General features: G+C 41.3%; 1 protein-coding gene across 1 annotated transcript; it reads left to right on the top strand.

The window, feature by feature from the left end:
- Positions 1–175: 175 nt before the first annotated feature.
- LOC101486412 (secretin receptor) lies at positions 176–11,534 on the top strand. Its single transcript, XM_004552588.3, has 13 exons — positions 176–355; positions 445–544; positions 842–952; positions 1,804–1,910; positions 3,263–3,372; positions 3,468–3,600; positions 3,974–4,127; positions 4,215–4,275; positions 4,365–4,434; positions 5,008–5,099; positions 10,550–10,688; positions 10,772–10,813; positions 10,896–11,534. The coding sequence occupies exons 1-13, from the start codon at positions 287–289 to the stop codon at positions 11,079–11,081; spliced, it is 1,374 nt and encodes a 457-aa protein (XP_004552645.1). The 5' UTR covers positions 176–286; the 3' UTR covers positions 11,082–11,534.
- Positions 11,535–12,436: the final 902 nt, after the last annotated feature.

The raw sequence follows: 12,436 nt of genomic DNA, 5'->3' as shown, positions 1-12,436 counted from the left end.
ATTTTCTATGGATATGTTGCTAAATATATTCGCAGATGTCCTATCACTACGTTTAACAGTAAATAAATAAACACTTTGAAAGTCGTAAAGGACGTTTTCATTGTATTAGCGCGACCTTGATAAAAACCCCTATCACACTGTCCTGAGGCATACCCTGCGTGATTATCAAGCCAAAGAGGCGCATGTTTGATTTTCCGACTTCACGCATTTGCTGTATAGCAGCCATGCTAATTTTTCATTCTAATCATTTAAACACCCTGGGATTTGGACGCAAGTACACATTTTAATGGAGAAAATCACAGTTTTTGACCTAATGATAAAACTTGGACTTATTTGGGTTTTACTTTTCCCACAGGTGAGAAAAAAGAGGCATGCTTGTTTAGTTTTTTTTTTTTAATCTATGAAAAATCAGCAGAGCCCGATGTAATCTTTCCTTAAAAACAGGCAAAATCGTCACCAGTCTGTCATCCTAATGTTCGCCTTATGAGAGAGGAAGAAAAGTGCATGAAAGATTTGCTACTTTCAACATCACACAAAACAGCTGGTAAGTCAATACGGTTTCTAAATTGTCTCTTTCCGCTCTGTCGTGACATGTCAAGGACCGCTGCTTGGTGGAAAGTGCCAAGAGGGAATACTAGTCATATCTGAAATTAATGACATTTTTAAACTTTTTTTTAACTTAACGGTATTTTATCGACACCTGCTGGTTACATAACATACTGCAACAAATATTAATCCTGAAGTGGATTGCTTTTCACATTTTAAAATGTGGCTCCATTGTTTGTATGGAAACAAAACCTACTATAAAATTGAAATATATATTTGTTTTTGATCTACTAAGAAAATAACAGCATGCACTGCAAGGGAATGTGGGACGACTTGAACTGCTGGCCACCGGCTTTTCTTGGGGAAACTGTTTCACAACCTTGTCCAGAGTTTTTTAATTCAGGAGGTACTATGCAAACACACACACACCAGCACTCACTTGCACCTATTATTTATACTACATTGCACCTGTTAAATATTTGCCAGTAACCTAATTTGTTTTCATAAGGAAATTAAACACCTACTCCCTCTCAGGGTCTCTATCCAAACACTACGCCATAAAATACATGTGTACATAAGACACCGGGTAACATTTTAGTGGTAGGTTTACTCTGGGAGATAACTTTGATAAATTCTGAAGTGCCTGAAGAGGGAAATAAAAAGTTCTGCATTTCTTTTGGTAGATTATTTACCATTATACAATAAACACAGATGTCAGGTTCTTTTTTTTTCTTTCTTTGTACACACAGGTTCCCAAAGTAGCATACATATATATATATATAAAAAAAACACCCAGCACGCCCCTGCGGGCGGTTTGTCCTTCAAGCTCGGGTCCTCTACCAGAGGCCTGGGAGCTTGAGGGTCCTGCACAGTATCTTAGCTGTTCCCGGGACTGCGCTTTTCTGGACAGAGATCTCCGATGTTGTTCCCGGGATCTGCTGGAGCCACTCGCCTAGCTTGGGAGTCACCACACCTAGTGCTCTGATTACCACGGGGACCACCGTTACCTTCACCCTCCACATCCTCTCGAGCTCTTCTCTGAGCCCTTGGTATTTCTCCAACTTCTCGTGTTCCCTCTTCCTGATATTGGTGTCATTCGGAACCGTTACATCGATCACTATGGCCGTATATATATATATATATATATATATATATATGTGTGTGTGTGTGTGTGTGTGTGTGTGTGTGTGTGTGTACATAGCAGTGCAGTTTGCACACCAAGACAAAACTCAAGTGTTATTTTATTGCTTTTTACAGGTAAAGTGCATCGCAACTGCACAAACAATGGCTGGACAGACCTGCTGATTCCACACGAAGATGCTTGTGGCTACTCTTTCAATGAAAGTCTCTTATTTCTTGGAGAGGTTGGTGTTTAGATAGATAGATAGATAGATAGATAGATAGATAGATAGATAGATAGATAGATAGATAGATAGATAGATAGATAGATAGATAGATAGATAGATAGATAGATAGATAGATAGATAGATAGATAGGCTCAAGTCTGAAGGGAAAAAACAGTGCCTCATGGGAACTCTTCTAAAAGCCAATGCTTATCTCACTTGCTAAGTGATGATATAAACAGCTCTGCTTCCAGACCCACGCATTTACTGCTTTGGATGAGGCTCCTTCATTGTCATTTTCGACACTTTTATGAGCATGAGGGCCACAACTTTAATAGAGACCATGCACAAACATTAACGACTAAGCTCGTGTTGTGGATGGAGTTATGCAGGTATTCTCATGACTAAGGTGATACCCATATTTAGTGTCTTCTTCCTGATATATGATGGTGTTTGTCTTTGCTAACCGCTGAACCTAACCCAGCTGCTCCTGTGGTAATATGCTGATATAGTCTAAAGCTAGCTCATGATAGCAGGCCATTGCCAATGCCAACTAGCCCAAATGAACTGACCCTTAAAACAGTACTTAGTTTTACTTTTCCATTTTGCTTATGTTCAAAGTCAGAGCATTGCTGTACATTTTTGGTTTATTTAGAAATGCTAGCTACAGTACATTCTAGCTAGCTAATTTACCGCTAACTTCTAATTCTGCTCAAACATGTAAATCTGCCTTTTCATGGACTCCTTGATATTATGTCTTTTTGTTTTTGTATTTTAAACCACTGAATGCTGATTTATTAATTATTCAAACATAAAAAAGCCACCTAACTCAAGGGATAAACTAGTTTTGTGTCTACACATAACTAATAATTTAGCAAAGAACCCATTTAAAATTGTATCTTTAGACACTTTGTTACCGTCTGTCACAGAAGCACATCATTTATTCCCACTTCGAGTGTTAAATCTATAAAAAAAGGCTGGAGTATCAGACAAACAAAAGTACCTACAGTAGATGAACAGTATCTGACCACTTAAAGAAATTACAAGAAAGCTTGCCTAAGAGAGTTCAGGTTCTTTTGAAGAATAATGGCGGTCATATCAAATTTTGACTTTCAAGCTCGCTAGAATCGTATAATTAGTTTTTGCCTTGCATACTGCATTTCCGTGCATTGTAGTACATTTCAATAAATCACTGTGGTTATTTCCATTTAACTAGCCAAATATAAAGACATGAACCTTTGCACAGAATACATGCAGTTAAATAAGACAAATTATCAGTGTATTCTTAGTTTCCGTCATTATATTATATCATACTGCATTCTCATATCCTGCTGCTTAGGAAAATAATTGAATATCGTCTATTCTTGATTCAGTCCTCAGACAGCCACTTGTATTTCTCCTATGTGAAGACAATGTACACAGTTGGATACACAATTTCCCTCATCTCTCTCATCATTGCCATCACCATATTCTGTGTGTTTAGGTGAGCAACATCTTGGCCTGAATAACTGTCAACCCTGTGCTTAAAGATGATGAATAGTTCCTAACCTCGAATTGTCCGTGTTTATATTCCTTCAGGAAACTTCATTGTACCAGGAACTACATTCACATTCAACTGTTCATTTCCTTCAGCCTGAGAGCCATCTTCATCTTCATCCGAGATGCTCTGCTCTTTACAGATGAAGAGATTTATCACTGTGACTACTATCCGGTAGCGATGGACCAGCGATTGTTTGATGAAACCCAAGTTCTGAGGCTTAATAGGATTAAAAATGTGTTACTGTTTTGTCATTTCTTCTCAGTTAAACTGATCCAAGAAGTTCTTGGCTTATCTTAGCTTAGCATAAATGTTGGCAGTAAAGGCAAAAGAAAGAATGTAGTAATATGCTCTTTTGGCAGCGAGTAGAAATCTTCAGGCGTTATTTTGGTACTGAGGTTGTGATGTAAACTGCATGGACTCACTGAAATCTAGCATAGGCATCATTTTAGCGGAGTCGTTTTGTTCTAGAACTAAAACTATTTTTGATAACTTGGAATAACAATAAGCCTAACTCAAGTTCTTTTGTGTAATTGTGGTGGGGCAGGCGCCGTGTAAGGTCGTGCTGATGTTTTCCAACTACTCCATCCTTGCAAACTACAGCTGGCTGCTGGTGGAGGGCCACTTCCTATACACCCTTGTTAACCGCTCCTTCTTCTCCCTGAAGAAACATCTGGCCTGGTACATCGTCCTCAGCTGGGGTGGGAAGAACTGTCTTCACCTTGTGGTGTCTCCTTTCCTAAAACTCAACCTCAGATCTATAGTCACTGATTTATTTCATCACACAGGTTTGCCACTGATTGTGATCATCTCCTGGGGGTGTGCAAAATATTTTTATGAAGATGAAGGGTAAGGTCTGTTTCTCTCAGCCTTGCAGTTGTGATATTATCATGTCATGTATTATTATTTGACAGTTTTTTCTCATTCTCTTTTCAAAGATGTTGGGAAACCAGGAGGCATGAATGGATTTGGTGGATACTTCGAGTGCCAGTTCTTCTAACTATATCTGTAAAACTTTGGTTTTCTGTTGTACTTACATTTCATTCTTATTTGAAAGATTATTTTTAAACATTCTACATTTTGAACATACTTTTTAGATTGACAGATGTACGTATCATGTGTAAGCTAAATCTGAAGCTAACAGCAAGTTAACTTAGCTAACAATTTAGCTAACCACATGAAGTGAAAATGTCTGCCATTATTATTTATTTCAACAAAGTAAATGTATTCTGAATACCACCTTTTTAAACAGTAACTGTAATGGAATACAGTTACTCATATTTTCTATTTTAAATACATAACGGCGGTACATGTATTCCATTACTCCCCAACACTGGTGGCAACAAAAGCAATTACTGGGAGTGTTTTTTTTAGTAGCACCTTCTTAGAATCCAATTTCACCCAGCGAGAACCCACAACCTCCATGAACCACTGCCACCCAGGAAAATACGCATTTTTTTCTAGAAATCATTGATTGTATCATGTCCAATATGGCGGACAACTCTGACGCAATGTCTACCTGAGAAGGGACTAGAAGCACAGAAGGAGAAACAATCATTTGCACTGCTTTTATCATTTCAGATGAACCTCATCTTTTTCATGGGGATTTTGAGGATACTGGTGAGCAAACTCAGAATGCCAGATGCACAGAGAAACGAATTAAGCCAGTATAAGTGAGTAGTGCATACAGGGTAATGTTTGCTGTTATACTTCTATGATATATTCATACTGATGGACCTATACTTATACTAATATGTTCACCTAAAGGTAAATTTGTAAATTCACAAGTTCAAAAAGAGTTTAAAACCCTAAAATATATAGCTGTCAATAGAATGTGATAAAACAACAGTTTCATTGTGTTGAAGAGTTATCAACTGAAGTTTAACTAGAGCTCAGTCACACTGCTCTGTGACATAACATGCGGCAAGTCAATGCAAACTCTATTCAGCCAGGCAAGTCAGGGATGTCAAACTCATTTTGCATGGTTTAACCTGTGAAACTCCCTGTTCTGTAAGTGCAAAGAACTTTACCTACACGTTTAAATCCTGAAATATTTCAATATAAGAAAAAGAAGTGTGTCTGCATGCTCTGCATGCTTTGCAAACAAAAGAAATCTGTCAGCACGGTTCTTTGGGCTTAAAATGTAAGGAATAAATATGTAAAATTACAGAAAATTTTCTGGCAGCTCATTGGCCACAAAGACTGCCCTGTAAGTATAAAAGTGGAAGTTTTTGTTAATTCACAGAAAATGCTTTTTTTAAACAGTGGACCCATTGTAAAAAAACATGTTATGTCTGTTACGTAATCATGTTGGTGTATAACGGATGACGATGGGGGAGGTCTTTATCAGTCATCATCAAAAAATACAGTTAAAAGTCTAAAATTGTATGCCTTCAATCATATTTTTCAAAGCTGTCCAGCAGGCCTGATTGGAGCCTTTGCCAGGCTGTTTCTGGCCCCAGGCCTTATGTTTGACACCCTTGATGTAGATTAACATATTCAGCATAATAAGTCCCCCTAAGGTGTCTGGGGTTTAAAAAACATATCATTCTGAATATACATCAACAGTAAAATATATATGTATATATATATTTTACTGCGGGCGGTTTATGCTTCAAGCTCGGGTCCTCTACCAGAGGCCTGGGAGCTTGAGGGTCCTGCGCAGTATCTTAGCTGTTCCCAGGACTGCGCTCTTCTGGACAGAGATCTCCGTGCAGGGGCCTGTCCTTCCATGATGGTTCCTCGTCTCCCTCCTCTTTCTTGGGTTTCTGCTGCCTGAGGTATTCACTGAGCACTCGGTCAGTTGGGGCCATATATATATATATTAGGGGTGCAACGATATTCGTATCGATATTGAACCGTTCGATACAGTGCTTTCGGTTCGGTACGCATATGTATCGAACAATACAACATTTGTAATTTCTTTTATCAATTTTCCTTCTGACGATGCTGTCTGTGTTGAGCGCTCAGTGAATCTGTGTTCGACTACTCCGCCTAGGCTGCACTGTCGAGCGCAGATCCACTGAGCGCTCAACACAGACAGCATAGTCAGAAGGAAGAGCGCAGGGCAAGCTAGCGAGACAGAAGTTAAGCTCTACTTGCAACAGGCAAATTGAACCTCATTCAGATCTGGCGTTTGGAATTATTTTGGTTTTAATAATAATAATAATAATAATGGATACTTTATTGATCCCCATGGGGAAATTACTTGTTTTTTCTCTGCATTTGACCCATTCACTCAGTGAAGCAGTGGGCAGCCCACTAAGCAGGCGCCCGGGGAGCAGTGTGTAGGGACGGTACCTTGCTCAGGGGTACCTCAGGGTAGCCGTTAAGTGGATTCGAACCGCCGACCTTCTGATCATGGGGCGACCACTTTACCTACTGAGCTATCCCTTTCATGTGACGTATGACCCTGAAGGTAAGCGAGTCATGGACTAAAGTAAAACAGTATGTTGGATGTGCCATGCAATGCTCAATTACATGAGTGTGAACTAGTGTGTTAGCGCAGTTAGCTCGTTAACGTGTTGGCCGTCTAGCCCCATGCACGGAGTGATCGGCAGTAGCTCGTTAACGGAGATTTGCCGTGTTGTGGCGTTAAGGTCATTTCAACGAGATTAACCTGAAAGCACTAGTGGGAACACAACGAATATGACTGCACATTTACGCCGACATCATCCTAGTGCAAAGACAAGTGGAAGCAGACAAAAAAAAGCAAGCATGCTACTAACTTTAGCCGAGTCATTTAGACAGCTGTTAGCACATGATTCTCCTTATGCTGCTGAGAATATAGCCCAGAAGAAGCGGATAGTATAGCTTTTATTTTGGAAAGAGCCATTTCTCTGTAATAAACTCTCTTTTCCAAAGATGAGTGATTCCTCAATCAGATACAGGGCTCGCAATATCGCTAGCCCGACGTCCTGGAGCTAGCGATTTTTTCAGTCGGGCTACCAAAATCTTTCTCTTCCCTGCCCGTCGGGCTATTGTAGGAAAAATATATGTCAATGCTTTTGCATTCTTTCAGAAATGTAGCTGGGTAATTATGTCATTGGCATCGGTGAGCCACTGTCAATATGTGACATATTGAAGTCGCGTTTGAATTTGCGCTTGTTTTTTTGCTTTCACTTTGCAATCGTGCGAACTGTGTATAGAGAGCGACAGCACTGATTGGTGAGTGATGATAATTTGTGCACCAATTCCTCTGACATCGTCTTATTAATCGTTAGCTTACTATGCAAACATGACAAGTGAAATCTCCCGCAGCTTACACATGTGAGAGGTTGATCGCGCAGAGAATCGCTGAGCTTATGTGAGTGCGTGTGTAAAAGCATTTCAGTTCTGCTGAGCCAAATAAGACAGGTCAGGGTGAAGAAGTGACAGCCAAAAGAAAAGCTTACCACAAAACGGAGAAGTTATGACAAATCAGACTATAAGGCAAAAAGAAAGTGCAGCTTCATGGTTTCATGGACAAAAGAATTTCTGTGGCTGCGATATGATGAGCTAAATAACCAGGGCTGCACATAAGTGGTCCGCAGGTGCGCATTCGCTGTCAAAATAAAAAACACGCACAAGGGTTAGGGTTAAATTTAAAAACTGTACTTTTGAGTTAAAATATATATTTATAATTTTAATAAATGACAAATTAAAAATGCATGAACATTTTTTTGTATCGAAAAAATATCGAACCGTGACACCAAAGTATCGAACCGAACCGAACCGTGAATTTTGTGGATTGTTGCACCCCTAATATATATATATATATATATATATATATATATATATATATATATATATATATATATATATATATATATATATATATATATATATATATGTATAGAAGTGTAGTCGGATGGTATCAAAGAGAGGGAAGGTAGTCAGAACTGAGGGGATTGAACTACCAGGAGGCAACATTGCAGACATAGAGGACATAGAGGACAGTTACAAGTACCTGGGGATCCCGCAGGCAAATGGGAACCATGAAGAGGCCGCTAGAAAGGCTGCAACCACCAAGTACCTGCAGAGGATCAGGCAAGTCCTGAGGAGTCAGCTGAATGGTAAGAACAAGATCCGGGCCATCAACACGTACGCCCTGCCCGTGATCAGGTACCCTGCTGGGGTAATAGGCTGGCCAAAGGAGGAGATAGAAGCCACTGACATAAAGACAAGAAAGCTCCTTACCATGCATGGAGGGTTTCACCCCAAGTCCAGCACCCTGAGGCTGTACGCTAAGCGGAAGGAAGGGGGCCGGGGACTGGTGAGTGTCAGCACCACAGTCCAGGATGAGACAACGAACATCCAAGAATACATTGGGAAGATGGCCCCAACTGACCGAGTGCTCAGTGAATACCTCAGGCAGCAGAAACCCAAGAAAGAGGAGGGAAACGAGGAACCATCATGGAAGGACAGGCCCCTGCATGGTATGTACCACCGGCAGATAGAGGAGGTGGCTGATATCCAGAAATCCTACCAGTGGCTGGACAAAGCTGGACTGAAAGACAGCACAGAGGCACTAATCATGGCAGCACAAGAACAAGCTCTGAGTACAAGATCCATAGAGGCTGGGGTCTATCACACCAGGCAAGACCCCAGGTGCAGGCTGTGTAAAGATGCCCCAGAGACAATCCAGCACATAACAGCAGGGTGCAAGATGCTAGCAGGCAAGGCATACATGGAACGCCATAACCAAGTGGCCGGCATAGTGTACAGGAACATCTGTGCCGAGTATAACCTAGAAGTCCCGAGGTCAAAATGGGAGATGCCCCCAAGGGTGGTGGAGAATGACCGAGCTAAGATCCTGTGGGACTTCCAGATACAGACGGACAAAATGGTGGTGGCTAACCAACCGGACATAGTGGTGGTAGACAAACAGAAGAAGACGGCCGTAGTGATCGATGTAGCGGTTCCGAATGACAGCAATATCAGGAAGAAGGAACACGAGAAGCTGGAGAAATACCAAGGGCTCAGAGAAGAGCTCGAGAGGATGTGGAGGGTGAAGGTAACGGTGGTCCCCGTGGTAATCGGAGCACTAGGTGCGGTGACTCCCAAGCTAGGCGAGTGGCTCCAGCAGATCCCGGGAACAACATCGGAGATCTCTGTCCAGAAGAGCGCAGTCCTGGGAACAGCTAAGATACTGCGCAGGACCCTCAAGCTCCCAGGCCTCTGGTAGAGGACCCGAGCTTGAAGGATAAACCGCCCGCAGGGGCGTGCTGGGTGTTTTTTATATATATATATATATATATATATATATATATATATATATATATATATATATATATAATATAAGCTGTGGTCAGGACTGGAGTCTTTGGTCAGGACTGGAGTCTTTGCTTGGCCAATTTTAGCCTCCTCGGCCTTATGTTTCATACATCTAAGAGACTCTTAAATGTGATTCCTCCTGAGGAATAGTGGTAGGGCTAAAAAGAAAAAAGTTACACAGCAATGCACATCCAAAAACATTTCCATAGACTTAACAATGAAACTGCTGCCCCCTGTTAAACATTTTGAGTGTTCCAGTTTGTGGAGGGTCGTTACAAAAAGTACCTTTAAGGCTAATCACACAGTGCTCTATGAGCAAGTGCTTGGCGAAATTGGGAAGAAAAACTACCTTTTAACAGGAAGAAACTGCCAGCAGAACTAGGCACAGGGAGAAGCAGCCATCTGCCATCATCTGGGGTTGAGGGGAGGAAGAGAGGACACAGACAAACTGTGGAGTAGAGATGCAGCACTACCCCTTCCCCTCCTTGTTCTCGTGTTTCAGCACAACAACGCCCATCTCCACGCTGCCAGAGCAAAGTAGGCCTTTCTGGATCAGGACTCAGAGCACATCCAGACACTTCCTTAGCTAGCAATTAGTCCTGGTATGTTTGCTACTGAACATGAGCCTGGGACAGGCTGGGTCAATGTCCCAGAGGCAGCCACAACCAATGACCAGCCGGACACTGAACTCAATCCCACAAGAACAGATCCAGACACTTGTGCAGTCCAAACACAGATGGGTGACTGTATCCAGGGAAACCTATAGCATGTAGTACATATTTTGACTATTAAAAAGTTAGTTTTTAATAGTTTTAATAGGTTGTTTTTACTGTCACTTAAACAAAAATGCGTATTTCTCCTCACCCAGGAGGCTGATCAAATCCACGTTTTTTCTGGTTGCTCTGTTCGGCGTGCATTACATCTTGTTCGTGTTCTTGCCCGTTGAAGTCAGCAGCTCTATGTTTAAGATCTGGACCTTTGTAGAGCTGGCTCTGTCATCCACTCAGGTAAACCAGGTGATACCCTGACTATTTCACTCAATTCAATGACAAATGTAACCACATGATCAGCTGACTTTTGTCTCTTGAAGGGCTTTGTGGTCGCTGTCCTCTACTGCTTTGTGAACGGAGAGGTGAGAGGTCTTCCGCTTTTACAATAAACAGATTCAGAGGAAAGTTTGGAACGTGCGGACCAACGTGCATGTGTGTATTCAGGTGCAGCATGAATTTCTAAGGCGGTGGAGGAGATGGAGGCTGACTCAGCACCTGCCCACCAGACGCAGCCAGCGCCACGGCTCCATCAGCCACAGCGGGACCCCTCACACCCAGGTGTCCCTGCTGCCCTGCTCTCCAGGCAGCCTGTTGACAAGCGGGCTCCCTGTGGACACTGTGGAGATGTGACTCAAGCTGGGATCAGCTCATTTTCTCGCTCGTCTCATCCATAGCATGACGGACTCTCACTTAGTGCCGACAGTCGACAGCTTGGCTGTTTAAAACAGCATCGGACGCTTTGTTTGGAGATTTAAAGTACTGACAGGAAGATTTTAGGAGTCGGTGAACAAAAAGCTACTTTCTTTAATCACTTTCTGCAAAATGTAGCTACCCTCTGTTACCCTGGCATCTGTCCAGGGTGTACGTTTAATAAGCTCTTTTTTTTTTTTAATGGATGTAACATTGTAACTAAGCTTTAATTTTACTAGTGGGTGTGTTGAAATGTTTTCTTTTATGTTTTTTACTTTTTATTGTCCTACCCCCCATTTCCTTATACAGGTTTTACCTCTTGCAAGATGACAGTGCTAAATCAGTGTTTGCTCCTAATGACTCGCCTGGTTAAATAAAGCTTACATCAGCTCAGTCCCAGAGTTATGTTTTAGCATTTACTTTTACTTTGTTTTGACTTTTTTCAATTTGCTTTAAGTTCATTTCCAGATTGGATTTTTATTGCAAGACTCCACATCTACACCCTGATCAGACAACTTGTGGTACAATTTTCTACCAAACCAACAGATGCTAAAACTAAGGCTATTTCCCCCCAGAAGTTTTGATTTCAGTGCTCCAAGTTCAAAAATATTTTAAGTTCACTTTACATTGTTAAAAAATTAATTTTACAGTTTTATTTTACTTAACTCAAACGCTTTTAATTCCTATTTTTAGTTCAGGTTTAGTTAACTATAATAACTTTGGTCACAACACCATCTTGTGGCACAGAGTGAGTATTACACAAGAGTGCAACATACTGTTGATTGACCACGACTCGATAAGGAATGAATGTGAGGAAGCATTTAGATGTCAAAAAAGTGCCTGTATGAATGTGTGTGAGTGGATGAATGACATGTTGTATGAAGGTCTTTAAGCAGAAAGCAGTATATAAGAGCAAGTCCATTTACCATGTTGATTGCTGTAGTTATTTTAGTGACATTTTGATCAATTTCTTAAAGATGGGAAATTAGAAACAGGGAATTGTCAAAACCGAGTTAAAGGCATCCTGATTTTGTCATTAGCATAGCTGAAGCTCCTGAGTATGTCCTGCAGCTCCCATAACAGCACTCAGCGCTATCTTTTCAAATACAAGTTTTTTAAACTAATTCAGTTTGATAACCACGCTGACATTGTAGTATGTTTTATTCTATGGAGCAGAAGTGGCACCTCAGGCCGCTGCTTTAGCCACACATCTACTGCCCTCAACCACACAAGAGCACTTCCTTCTTGCCCTCTGACTCAAGACGTCAGCTGAGATTAAGCACCACCACCCGTGA

The sequence above is a fragment of the Maylandia zebra genome, linkage group LG23 (genome assembly GCF_041146795.1).
Source record: "Maylandia zebra isolate NMK-2024a linkage group LG23, Mzebra_GT3a, whole genome shotgun sequence".
Lineage (NCBI taxonomy): Eukaryota > Metazoa > Chordata > Actinopteri > Cichliformes > Cichlidae > Maylandia > Maylandia zebra.
This window is presented reverse-complemented; position numbering and strand designations above follow the sequence as displayed.